Source organism: Schistocerca gregaria, chromosome 2 (assembly GCF_023897955.1).
Source record: "Schistocerca gregaria isolate iqSchGreg1 chromosome 2, iqSchGreg1.2, whole genome shotgun sequence".
Lineage (NCBI taxonomy): Eukaryota > Metazoa > Arthropoda > Insecta > Orthoptera > Acrididae > Schistocerca > Schistocerca gregaria.
In genome coordinates, this window is record NC_064921.1 from 671,624,466 (window position 1) to 671,637,962 (window position 13,497).

Here is a 13,497-nt window from a genome sequence, read left to right on the forward strand (position 1 = left end):
GAATCTCACTGAAAATCAATGACAGATGAATGCAGAAGTCAAGGAGAAACTACCACATTAAAGATCCTTAAGGATATATCACGCTATGAAGCCAGACCGGACAGAAAAATCTAAATAATTCATACCACTGATCATGGGAATCACATCCTAGAAGCCAGCAGAAAAAGGAATCACAGCAACACTACTCAGGTCATTATATAGCAAAATCTTTGCAAAAGCACAAATTTGTAAATTACAACATGGAATAAAAGAACATTAAGCTGGGAATCTACAAGGACTGAAAGAAATCATAATCATGCTGAACTACATGTGCTACGTGCATCAGAAACTAAACAGAAATGCAACTTATCAAAAGATTACAAAGTTATTTTTGCTGGCAAAGAAAAACCAGGATCAAGTGGCGTGAGATTTGTTTTAAGAAAAAAATGGAATAACACTATGATTAATAGCTACCATGTTAATGATCAACTTCTGATGGTAAAACTAAAAGTTTCTGCAGTAGTTGTATGCATAATGCAAGTTTACTTCCCAGCAACAAACAGTGGAGATGAAGGAACTGAAGATATTTATGAAGAATTCCTAGGAATTTCATGTTCACTCACAAAATCTTACCACCAGTAAATAAAAAATAGCACTGATTGGCATAACAATTTTTTGTGTTTACAGTAACCATTTACTGAACAAAATAATACGGATTATATCACAGGTATTCCCCACCTATGTCTATGCACTTTCACCACTGTTCTGGCAGCTTTTGTATTTGCATAGCAAACCATTCTTTGGGGGTATCCTGGCACCTCTGATGGACAACTGCATAAAGTTTGTCATTGGTAGTGAACTTTTTACCCTGCATGACCTCTTCATTGCTTTGAATAGTGCATAGTCACCAGGAGCCAGATCCAGTAAATATGGAGGATGTGGCAGCACTGTAAGCCCAAGTTCAGCCACTGTGGCAATGATCTGTTGACTGGCATTTGGCCAAGCATTGTCATGTTGGAGACAAACAATGTGGCCCCACTTTCTGTGGCAGCAGAGATGGTGCAGTGAACTGCAATTCCAATCACTGTTGATGGTCATAAAGGGGGGGATCCAATCCTCCAGCAGTATCCGTTCCTGATACCAGTACACAGTCACCATTTGTTCCTGTGTGAAAAAAAGTCCCAGCCGTGACTTCTTTGGACAAGGGCTCCCAGTATGTCTTCACAGCACAGACTGGTGTTTCATTTCTGAAGCCTCATGGAAGAACCATGACTCATCGATGGCGACCAGATGCTCAAAGAACTCCACTGGATCTGCACTGAACTGTTGCACTAACTGTTGACGTATCTCCACACATTTCTGTTTCTGTACAATAGAGAGGGAATGGGGTACCCATTGTGCACATATCTTCTTAATCTTCAAATCCTCATGGATAATGGTGTGGAGGGTTTACCATTACAGACCTGTTGCCTTCTCCAGCTTATGAAATGTGATGTGCCTATGCTCCCTTATCAGATAATTGACATGCTGACCATTGTTTGATTTCTGTGTAGTTGCTGGACACTCAATACTTTTGGGATATTCAGAACAGCCTCTGCTGTCTCTGAACTCTGATACCATATGAAACACAGATTTGCAACTTGGTGCTGCTTACCCAGTGTATGGGTACCAACTTCTTGTGGAAGTCTCTGGAGAAACCCCTACAGAGAAACCTCACTGTCCACTATTTTTGCCCATGCTTGGATGATTCCATGTAGTCTTATCTACATCCAACAGCATACTCGCAAGCTGGAGCAAGTGTTGCTGCAAGTGTTGCCTCTGCTGTCTCTGAACTCTGATACCATATGAAACACAGATTTGCAACTTGGTGCTGCTTACCCAGTGTATGGGTACCAACTTCTTGTGGAAGTCTCTGGAGAAACCCCTACAGAGAAACCTCACTGTCCACTATTTTTGCCCATGCTTGGATGATTCCATGTAGTCTTATCTACATCCAACAGCATACTCGCAAGCTGGAGCAAGTGTTGCTGCAATGCACCACTTACGCGAAGCAGCAACACTGTACGGTGGTAGAAGACAGTACTGTAGTCCATCTTCATACATACATCAACACAAACGTCAATCTGCTACTTTGCAGGAGTTATAAGGGGATTCTGAATGAACTAAATACTTTATGTGACTTACTTAAGGCAGCTGACTGTGTGAACCACAATATCCTCTTACATGAAGTGAGGTTATATCGAATTGATAGTATAGCCAATCAATGGATAGTGTTATATCTAATCAAAAGAATGCAGAAAATTGTACTTAATAATTCAACCACTGTAATAAGGGAGATTCCTGTGGCTGGAGAAGCAAAGCTCATATGGAGCCCCCAAGGCTCATTCTTAGCTACCCCATAATATACAACATGCAGAATTAGTTCTTTTTGCAGATGACTCTAGTAACTTAATCAATCAAAACAATACATACAGCTACAGAAGAAATGGTAAAAAAAATTTCTTAACATTGTCACTGACTGATTTTTTGTGAATGGTCTGACTCTCATTTTTAACAAGACACAATCAAATAATGGAAACTTCGGGTTGGAATATTGTTGATATTCCAACCTGAATGGACACTGAAATAACATTTGTAGGTCACACAGTTGTTGCTCCCATGTGGCCTTGGTAATTAGCAAGTCATCTAAATAGTAAAAATAGTTGAAGATACCTTCAATGAGTTGTTCTAAGTTATCTCTGAAATATCATAGGAGTGCTACATAACAGGAGCACTAAGACCCAAAATGGCAGCCTGTTATGACAATATGGGTCAAACTGTTTATTAATTACTAAGAATGTTTTTGTCTGATCATCTACACGCAACTGAGAGTAGGTATCAGTGAGATCTATCTTTGAAAAATAATGCTCCCCGCCAATTTTGCCAACTGTTCCCCAGCCTTAGAATTGGATACAGATTGACATTTGCCTAAGCATTAATGGTAGACTTAAAATAACAACAGTTCTAAGTAATCGATTCAGTTTCTTAACTGCCAATGGGCTTTAATGACAGGCTAGATGATACTGGAGATATTGCTTCCATACTTTTAAATCTATCTAGTTCTGTTTTAAATTGATTGTAAGTTTCACTTTGGCTTGAATTTGGAAATAAAAAAGCACAAAACTGTCTAAGCCATGAATGTTAGATGGCACCAAGGAGTTAACTACTAACAGGGTCAGGTACCGAGCTATTTTACACTTGGATGATGATCTGAGCCTGTGATGGGAATGACTGGCCACTGTATGTCACCACCCAGTGCTGAGGGTAATGCAGCTGTGGGAAGCCAATGTGCCAGTACGTGTCTACATTAATCAGACACAGAGCCATGCCTGTGTCCACCTGGAAATCCACCATGGCTCCATTAATTACCAGCTGCAAAAGATGTCTCTGCATCCCATCTGTAGCTGCTATGGACATCAACAAGAAAGCGTGCATAATGCTGATGGCCATGGTTGTTGTCTCACAATGGCCCAGAAAGACAACTGCAGATGTTGCGATTTCAGGCAGTCAGAACATATGACGTCATAGAGAGGGAAGTGATGTCTTTGACCTCACAGGGCACGATCTGGACACAATTTAATGGCATGAACTTTAATTGGACCCTTTGACAATGATGGGAAGGAAACTGTTGTATGCGCTTCCACTCGCTTTGAGGCACACTGAAGGCAAACAAAATGCTTCCATATTTGCATATCTTACAAACAATTAAGGTGGTGGATCACTAACTATTCTGTAAAAACTGAATCCCATGTTGGTGAAGAACCTAATGAACAGGTGCTTTGTGAATTGGATGATGACAACAACAGGAAGTCATCAGTTAATTGTAGAGCATAACAGTGACCAATACCATTAACAATCCAGAATGAGATTTTCACTCTGCAGCGGAGTGTGCGCTGATATGAAACTTCCTGGCAGATTAAAACTGTGTGCCCGACCGAGACTCGAACTCGGGATCTTTGCCTTTCGCGGGCAAGTGCTCAGATGGTAGAGCACTTGCCCGCGAAAGGCAAAGATCCCGAGTTCGAGTCTCGGTCGGGCACACAGTTTTAATCTGCCAGGAAGTTTCACCATTAACAATGTTCACACTGATGCAGTTACTTTGCGACTTTTGTCAAGTTTAAGCATAGTTTGCAAAAAAGGTTAGATGAGGCTAAAGCCTTTGCACAAACTTTTTATTTAACGAGAAAGAGGTCACAGATTAATGAGTCCACATACATTGTTTACAGGAAAAATCACACCTGCACGCTAAGCCCTGCAAAACGGTAGTCCATGTTGCTACTACAGAGAGGCTGAGTGGAGACAGCTCTGCATGAAGCCAGGATAGTAGTTAGGTGCCTGTGAAGCATCTCTGCTGCTAGTAAAACATTGTCAAAGTTCAGTTATTTATTAACCATGTTTACAATCATCTTGTTCCACACTAGACTTGTAGCCGATGCCTCATTCAGCTGTGTGTTGGATTCCCACTGACTGCTACTCAGTCAGCTCGTTGTCTGCAGGCCCAGGCAAAGAATGAGTGACCTTGTGCCAAAGCATACTGCTAGCACGGCTATGGTCCAGCACGAATGATCTTGAACTAGCTGCTGGAGCGTGCTCGTCCCGCTCCGAATTCTATGTTGAGCTTGATGACCCATCTGTGATATGGTGTTTTCGGAAGTCGTGTTATCAATCGATCTCTTCCTTGGGGCCAGGTAGGTTTCAGCACCCAGGGGTGCTTAAATGCTGAGCAGAAACATGGACCACACGAGGTCCTGCGGCAGGTTTCTTTGCTGAAGTTCAGTGCTGTCAGCACTCCACGATGTGGTGTTGTCGGAAGACAGTCAGCTTCTTCATTATCAACGGTAGACAGTGAACAGTATGAAGTTCACCAAACAAAGACTGTCATTTCAAGTACATTTTCGGCTGGTTCGTAGACTGTTCTGGGATATCTAGGACATAGACTTGCTACAGTATCAGAATCATGGAATCGAGTGCTGGTACTGTGAATAGTGTCAATCCCAATTATCAACTCCTTGAGAGCTCAAGCATTTAAAGGGAGCTGGGATGCTCAATCTGTAATGAACCTAAGTGTCCTTATTCTGCTATATTTACTTAACGAGCTCTTAACTGCTGATACTGGTTCTTATGAAATAGGTACAGTTTCTTTCGATATCTCTTACGAGCTACAAATATGCATGTCATGTTTCCGTTACTTTTCTGTCTTGTACTATTTTCTGCTGAGCTCATCCTCTCTCTCTCAGTAGGGTGTTGTTAAGTGGCGAGGCCTGACCCACTTGCAACATATTGCTTATTTTCTAGTCCTATCTCTGCCCCAGGATGACCGCACCTTGTCTGTTGCAAGATGAATGAGTTTTAACCTAATTTTCTAATTTTCAACCCTTACTATTCTATGCCATAATAATACATTTACTTACACTGCCCAAAAAAATTGTTAAATTCAAGCTTAGCTGCAACCACATGAGTTTGGTGACTGTAGTACTCCATCAGCAAACCACAAACATCAGGGAAGCTCAACTACTGGAGTCCAAGAGTGGATTTAGTTCCTACACCAATTCCTAGAGTTTATTACAAGAAGGCAGTAAGAGCATAAACTGGTGTTCTGGGTCAGTTACTTGCCTTGCAGTGAAGAATAAAATGATATAAATAGTCAGCTCAACTCTTGTTTGCCTCATCAAAGCAAGCAAATGGTGGAGGGGGAGGTGAGGAAACTGCAGCTGTAGACTATTCTTGATTTTGCAGCAGTTGTAACAGCAATTTCTGCTGTTGCTGATGGAGGTCCCACTGCTGTTTGTGCTGCTACTGCTGCTGGAGGTCCCACTGTTTGTTGAACTGTTGCAGCAGCTGTTGTTGTTGTTGCTGATGCTACTGCTGCAGAATGTGAGTGACCGTGATTGCTTTGGTGGACCATGTATTGTGCTGTGAGATGACCTAATGTTGCCAGGAAGTAATGACCTCCAAATCTTTGAATCCGGTACATTCACCAATCACTGTTATTGTGACTCTGTATTCCTTCCCCATGCATATCTTTTCAGGGCTGCATTTGGTCCCGATTTCCTTTTTCGTGATCAACAATCCAGGACTGCAACGAATAGTGCGGGTTGTGTAGCTTTTGGAGCAAGAGGATAATGGAGTGGCCTGCCCATTTCCCTGACTTAAATCCTATCAAGCACATATGGGATGTGTTGGAGATGTATTGCAGCATGTTCACTTGCACCAACAGCCATCTAGCAGTCATCAAATGCGCTGGTGCAGAAATGGTATGATCTACCACAAGAACTGCTTACTATAAACCTACTGACCAGCATATGAGCACATTTCAGAGCAAGTACTGCCATCCCTGGTGATCAAACATCCTATTAAGAACCATGTCTTGCCTTTTGTAATGTAATGTACCATCATAAACTGCAGTGACTACAGCATAATTATTGTCTTTAAATAAATCATCAATTCTTTTTTGTCACATTGAATATTTCTTTCAGTTTCCTTCTGTACTAAACTGTAGCAGTTCTTTCTCTGTATGGTACAAGATTATTTGAGCTACGTTACTTGGCAGTGACACACTGTGCAAAATTTACTTTTGTCCTTAACTTTTGCACACCAGTGAACATTATGAACCACTGCCTTTACTATAATTCCTCAGATTTCTTTTATCTCTTACCTTCCAGATATGTATCATAATAGTACGTATCATAAGAGCAGTATTATGTCTCATACTGTCTGAAATTTCATCTACTTAACTTCACAGCAAACTCATTACCTTGGTAACTGGTGATCTTTCAGATCCACAAAGCTTAATAATCCCATATGCAAAATTTCTCAATCCTCATGTTTGGTATGGACTGTAAGTTTCATGCAAATCCTCCACATCTACGTGCCATGAACAGGAGTAGTTGAGAAAAGTAACAGTAGCATGAAAACATCTCTCTTTAACATAAATTTTCAGTAACGAAATACATTCTGTTGATATCTGCAAATACTGACCTGTAGAGAAGATTGGAGGCAGCATGAAGATAATGGCCAGAACCTGCACTACTGATATACTGGCCACACAACACATCCAAAACTGGATACTGTTGGTTACTGAATGCATGAAGTGACGAGCCTAGAACACATGTACATCATATGATTAATTTAATTAATTTATATTTACAGAGGCTGCATTGCCTACACAGATATTCTAATATATAGAAGCTGCCAACACAATTAGAAAAACACAAGGTAATTGTGTACAGATAATAAATTAAGTACCACATCACATGAAACAGTTTACGAAGTTGCTAAAAAAACATTAACAGAAACAAGAAACCCCACAATTGAAGTAAAGCATTGACCAGTGAAGACAAAAGGGTATAGATACATTGGTATAAACAAAACAGCATCAATTGGCCAAAGAAACTTTCAACTACCTTGAGATGTAATAAGAATATGCCACAACATGAATTCTGATCGTTATTTTGGGCAAAGAATGAAGTGTGTGGACTCACACAGTGAGATGTATAAAAACAGCACAGACGCTTCAGCCAGTGTGACACGCGTACCCTTGCATTTCCCAGGTCTGTGTTGAACTACATCAACTGGTGATACTATACCACAACAAGTAGATCAAACAATATAAGAGATAAATCTGTACAGAAATGGCTCAAAAAGGCAAATATTACAATGTGCATCATAGAAACATCAAAGAAGGAAGTACAATAGAAGAAAATGAGCAACAGTGCAAAAAAAATTGTGAGGACTCTCCTGTATATAAGAGCAAAGGTGCAAGACACTTCATGGCGGGACATGGGTCATTTCCCTCATTACTAAAGATAATCAGTCTTTTGTGACACAAAATTGTTGAGACTGACAGCTGTACCCTACCACTTGTGCTTCACAGGTATGCAAGTTTCATCGTGTTTTGTGCTTCAATATTTTATTATATAGTTTCTGTATTTTAATATGTTCCAGTTTTTATTTTCTCAATTTCATTTTCATAATAATTGATTTTTCCCCAGTTTTCATGCAGAGTAAATGAGTGTCACAGTAAACTGAAGTTCATCCATTACATATCATGAACTAGTGACTATTGTGACTGCCACACTAACCTAAAATCCTGAGAATATGAACATCAGGATGTCATGCACCCACTGCTTTCTTGTTTTCAACAACCAGTAAACTCCATTTCCTTTAAAGAATGAAACTCCCATGCTTAAAACAATAGCAAACATCTATTACTTTACAAATGAGTTAATGTGATAAGGTCATTTTTAAAGAATCAATTTGTAATGGCGTATGAGAAACTTTATTTAAGAACTTAAATTGTATCACAAACTACAATATGCACATTTTTTCACTTTTCAACACGTTCACCATGAACATTTAAACATCTGTCAAGTCGTGGCACCAGCTTTTGGATCCCAGCATCAAAGAACTCTACTGCCTCATTGTTAAACCAGTTAGTAACAGTTTCTGTCGACAGTCATCATTTTCCAAGAGGTTTCAATTTTGTAAACAGATGGAAGTCCGGTGGTGCTAAGTCAGGGCTGTAAGGTAGGAAATGCAGCAATTCCCAATGAAACATCTCCACTTGCGTCTTTGTTCTTGCTGAAACATGAGGCCGAGCATTGTTGTGAATCAGAACGATGCCGGTAGTCTCTGTCAGCAATTTTTAATAGCACATCTAAATTTTAATGTTATTTATCGTCATTCCTCTTGGCAAAAAGTCTGACAGAAGAATATCTTTCTGGCCCCAAAACACCATGGCAAATTTTTCATGTTGAAGGTTCTTGTTTGCACATTTTTTTTTTTTTTTTTTTTTTGAGGAGTCTGAACGATGCCACTCCACTGGATTGATGTTTATTCTCTGGAGTGTAGTGTGCAATCCATGTTTCATCACTGGTCACAATGTAACTCAAGAACTCACCACTATCCTTAGGATAGTACTCCAAAAAGTACAAAAAATGTGGTATTTGCTTTGTTTTGCTTTCTTCTGACAACATTTTTAGCACCTATCTAGTACATATTTTTTGTAGTGAAGTTTGTCACTAACAATGTGAAGCCCCTCTCTTGGCAAAATGCCTCATCAGCTTTTCGTCTCAATTCTTCATTCATGACACTAGGCCATCCATATCATTCTTCATCATCAACATTAGTCCTTCCTTCATTAAAGTGCCTACCCCATTTATGCACAATTTCCATCATTCATTACACTTGCACCGTAAATGTCAACAAGCCACTAGTGAATTTCAGCAGGGCAAACTTGTTTAGCATTTAACAACTGAAAAACCAAGCACACTTCACAGTTGGTGGGATCACTGATTGGCATGGCAACAAACGAAGCAGTATAACCGTTCAACCATCACTGGCAGATATGTGAAACGTAATGGCGACATAGTGAGAGACTGGCCAAGAGTGGCCACACATGAACAGATGTCATGTGACAGGATGCTTGTACAATGCCCTATCAGTTCTTACTTTAAAAAGACGCTTGTGTTGGACATTAAGCATTTAAGCTGGCAAAAATTACGAAAAGATTTGAAATTATGCTTGTTTGTTGGAAGTGCTCTAAATATGAAACACTGGATGACTGTAATCTGGGTAATTTGTACTCCATTTCAAGCAAAAGCTAGTTTGTAACACATCTCAATTTTCATGACATCACATCTCTTGAACTATTTCTCATTTATAATGATGTATTTTCCAGGTATATTCAGAGATATGTACAGATGATGTCTGCAAACTGTGTTGTGAGTAGAGTTGGTAGAAATGAAGTAATAAATTAAAAGTTTTGTCAGAAGAAAATAAATAAACAAAAAATAAAAAAAGTTCTGTACCGATTTGGAATTACATGTAAAATTTGTGGAAGTCACTAAAAGCTCTCTGTCTTACCACGATTCACATTGTCTGTCGCACTTCACATAGTGTTGACCGGGATCTGTCTGCTAGGCATACCCGCTGTAAAACTGACTGGGCACGGCCCGTGCTGCCTGAGTTGTTGTTACGTCAGCTGAAAAGGCGCGGCTGAATTCTCGCCTGCGAGGGGGACCGGCTCTCGCCGAAGCATCTCTAACGATGGCGATGCCGGTGCTGGAGCTACTGGAGGCTGCCAAGACTGAGAGCCATCACAGTGTGGCGGAGTCACAGGTGAGGAGGGGCGGTGGCGTCCCCTGAGGAAACAACATAGGTGCCAGCAATGGTGAAGCCGGTGCCTGAGGAGTCAGAGGGTGGGTGCACAAACGTGGACATAGCTGATTTTGGTGATGACGTACGTCCTGGTCCCCCACCTGCAAGGTATAGAGCCAGCGGCCATTGCGGCGCAGGACCACCGCCGGCATCCAACGTGGATTGCGACCAAACTCAAGTGCCCAGACTGACATACCTGGTGGAAAGCCTGGTACCCCGTTTTGCAAAGACTGGCGAGGACCAGGCCGTTGGAAGTACAGCAGAGTCCTAGTTTGGCGCCCCTGGAGGAGCTCTGCAGGGCTGTGTTCTCCCATCAGTGTTGTCCGGTATGCCGTCAGGAAAAACGTCAACACCTCCTCCGCAGGAAATTCGTGCACATACTTTTTCATCTGCGTCTTAAATGTGGGCACCATGTGCTCGGCTTCCCCATTCGAATGTGGATGAAAGGGGGCAGAGCAAACATGCTGAATACCAAAGTGCCTACAAAAATCCTGGAAGGCCTGCGAAACAAACTGACGTCCATTGTCCGATACCAGGGTGACTGGAAGACCTTCCATAGAAAAGATTTTTGCGAGTGCCTGAATTGCAACTTCTGAAGCGGTTGAGGAGCAGCGGACCACATATGGAAATTGGGAATAAGCATAAATGAGAATGAGCCAAAAGCCATCGAGAAACGGGCCCGCAAAATCTATGTGAACACGTTCCCATGCCTGGGTTGCAGGCGGCCATGAAGAAAACGCTGACCTGGGAGACGCCTGTTGGCTCTCCACACTGGGAACAGGCGGCCACTAAGTGCTCAATTTCTCTGTCAATACTGGGCCAGTACACATGTCTGCGAGCCAAGGTTTTAGTACGGGAAACACCCCAGTGCCCCTCATGTAATAATATGAGCACCTCCCTTCGCAAACTTGCAGGAACAACCATGGGAGGAGCTGTATCATTGGTAGCCAGGAGAACTCCTTCATAGACTGAGAGGCGGTCTCGTAGGACAAAATAATTACGAAGGGGTCCGAGGCCCGGCCTGGAGCTCGAGACGACCACCCCTGCTGAACGAGATGAACTACTTACCAGAGAACCGGGTCAGCTGCCATTTCCCTGGTGACTCTAGAACTAGTGATCGGGAAGCCATCAACTGCTTGACGGGATGCCACATCCAAATGAAAACACATAACCTCCTCCCAATCAAACTTAGGATCTGGGCCCATTGGAAGATGGCAAAGAGCGTCGGCGTCGGCATGCTGTCCGGTAGGGCGAAAATGAATGTCATAATGGTACTTAGAGAGGAACAATGCCCAGCGCTGCAGTCTGTGGGCAACCCTATCCAGAATCTGAGAGGTGGGGCAAAATAATGATATTAATGGCTTATGGTCAGTGATTAACTGAAAGTTTGTGCCGTACAAGAAAGGGTGAAACTTGGTAACAGCATAGACAACGGCCAAAGCCTCTTTTTTCACCCGGGAGTAATGGGCCTGCACGGGACTAAGAGTTTTAGACGCAAACGCCAGTGGCTGTTCGGAGCCATCCGCGTTGCCATGGGACAGGACCACCCCCACCCCATACTGTGAAGTATCTGTACCCAGGACCAATGGCTTATTGGGGTCAAAAGTAGCCAAACAAGGTGCTGATGTGAGGAGGCCCTTCAACGAGGTGAACGCACACTTGCATGCAGGTGACCAATCAAAAGGAACAATCTTGTGCAGGAGGCAGTACAGGGGGCGGGCTATGGTGGAAGCCCTGGGAATGAACCGGTGGTAACAGGCAATCTTGCATAAAAAAGCTTGTAACTCCTTCAGTGAAGTGGACCACGGCAGGTCGACGATACCTTGGACCAAACTTCCCAGCGGCTGGACACCGTGCCGAGGGATTGTGTAGCCCACATACTCAATGGACAGTTGGAAGTTTGACTTTTGCAGGTTCAAACACAGGCCCACGGACCTGAATTTGAGAAAGAGGGTTCAAAGGTTGTTCCTTTGTGCTGTGGCCTGTGACAATTATGTCATCCTGGTAATTAATACAATGAGGGATTGTCGACGTGACATGTTCAAGATAACGCTGAAATATCGCTGGGGCACTGGATATTCCGAAGGCCAACCTCTGGTATTGGTAAAGGCCAAACGGGGTGTTGACGACCAACAGCTGTTTGGAGTCCTCATCAAGTGGAATCTGATGATAAGCCTCCGAAAGATCGATTTTCGAAACATACTGGCCTCCCGCCACGTCGGAGAACAATTTATCAGAACAAGGCAAGGGATAGGTGTCCACCACCAATTGGGAATTAATGGTGGCCTTAAAATCGCCACAAAGACGTAATTTGCCCGAGGGTTTCCTGACAATAACGAGAAGAAGAAATGGGAAGTAGAAGAAATGGGAAGAACAACCCTAGGCAGTCAGTCAGTCTAACTCTGTTTTTACCTGAGGGCGGAGAGCCAAGGGGATATGCCTAGCGTGTAGATAACGCGTGCGAGCCAACACCTTCAACGTTAAGTGAGCTTCAAAGTCTGAAACACACCCCAGGCCCTCCTCAAAGATATCCTTAAAGTCAGAGGTCAAAGATTCCAATGATTGATAGGGAATGTCTTCGGAGACCAACTACATGGTGTCTGTGATAGAAAAACCAAAAACTTCAAAGGCATCCAATCCAAAACGGTTGGCGAAGCTCGCATCACTGACAACAATAAAAGTAAGAGGCCGAGTGACTGATTTGTAAGTAACATCGGTAGTGAATTGACCTAGTAAGGGAATGAACTGTTTACCATAACCGCGGAGACACCGGTAAACTGGCGCCAAAAGGGGCGACCCAAGGTCAGAGTAAGTTTGTGCATTCAACAAGGATACTTCCGTGCCCCTATCTACTTGCAGTTGTAATCAGCGCGACCAAACCGACACCTCGATGAAGAGTTTGTGTTCTGATGCATTGGGAGCCTGGCCCGATGAAACGTCCTGAATGTCAACGTCCATGCCCTCAGGACCTGCTTCCTTCGATTACATTTGCGACAAACGGTCCAACGCTGGGTGCACTCTTACTGATCATGACGTATATAGGATGACGCACAGGACGGTAACATGGGCCGGCGGCCGGAACTTTGTTTACGCGCCATGCGGGAGCGGCCGTAACGGCCGTATTGTACCACTCGCACGTCGTCCACCCCGGACGCAGCTGTGCCACCCTGAACCACCGCGACGTCACGCCATGCTTCCAACTGTTGACCTGTTGCATGAGAGACTTCATACGATTGAGCAATGGACAGGACTTCTTCAAGGGAAGGGTCTTCCAACTACAGGGCCTGTTGCCGGACCTCCCTATCAGGGGTCGAACAAACA

The 13,497-nt window shown here is 42.9% G+C and overlaps 1 protein-coding gene across 8 annotated transcripts in view; it reads right to left on the reverse strand.

Moving 5' to 3' along the window:
* LOC126334718 (transmembrane protein 94) overlaps positions 1–13,497 on the reverse strand; it is a 461,078-nt gene that overhangs the window by 70,549 nt on the left and 377,032 nt on the right. For all 8 annotated transcript variants that reach the window (XM_049997238.1, XM_049997237.1, XM_049997233.1 and 5 more), the window contains one exon: positions 6,997–7,117. In XM_049997238.1, the coding sequence (XP_049853195.1) occupies positions 6,997–7,117 (121 nt within the window). The remainder of the gene's footprint in view (positions 1–6,996; positions 7,118–13,497) is intronic.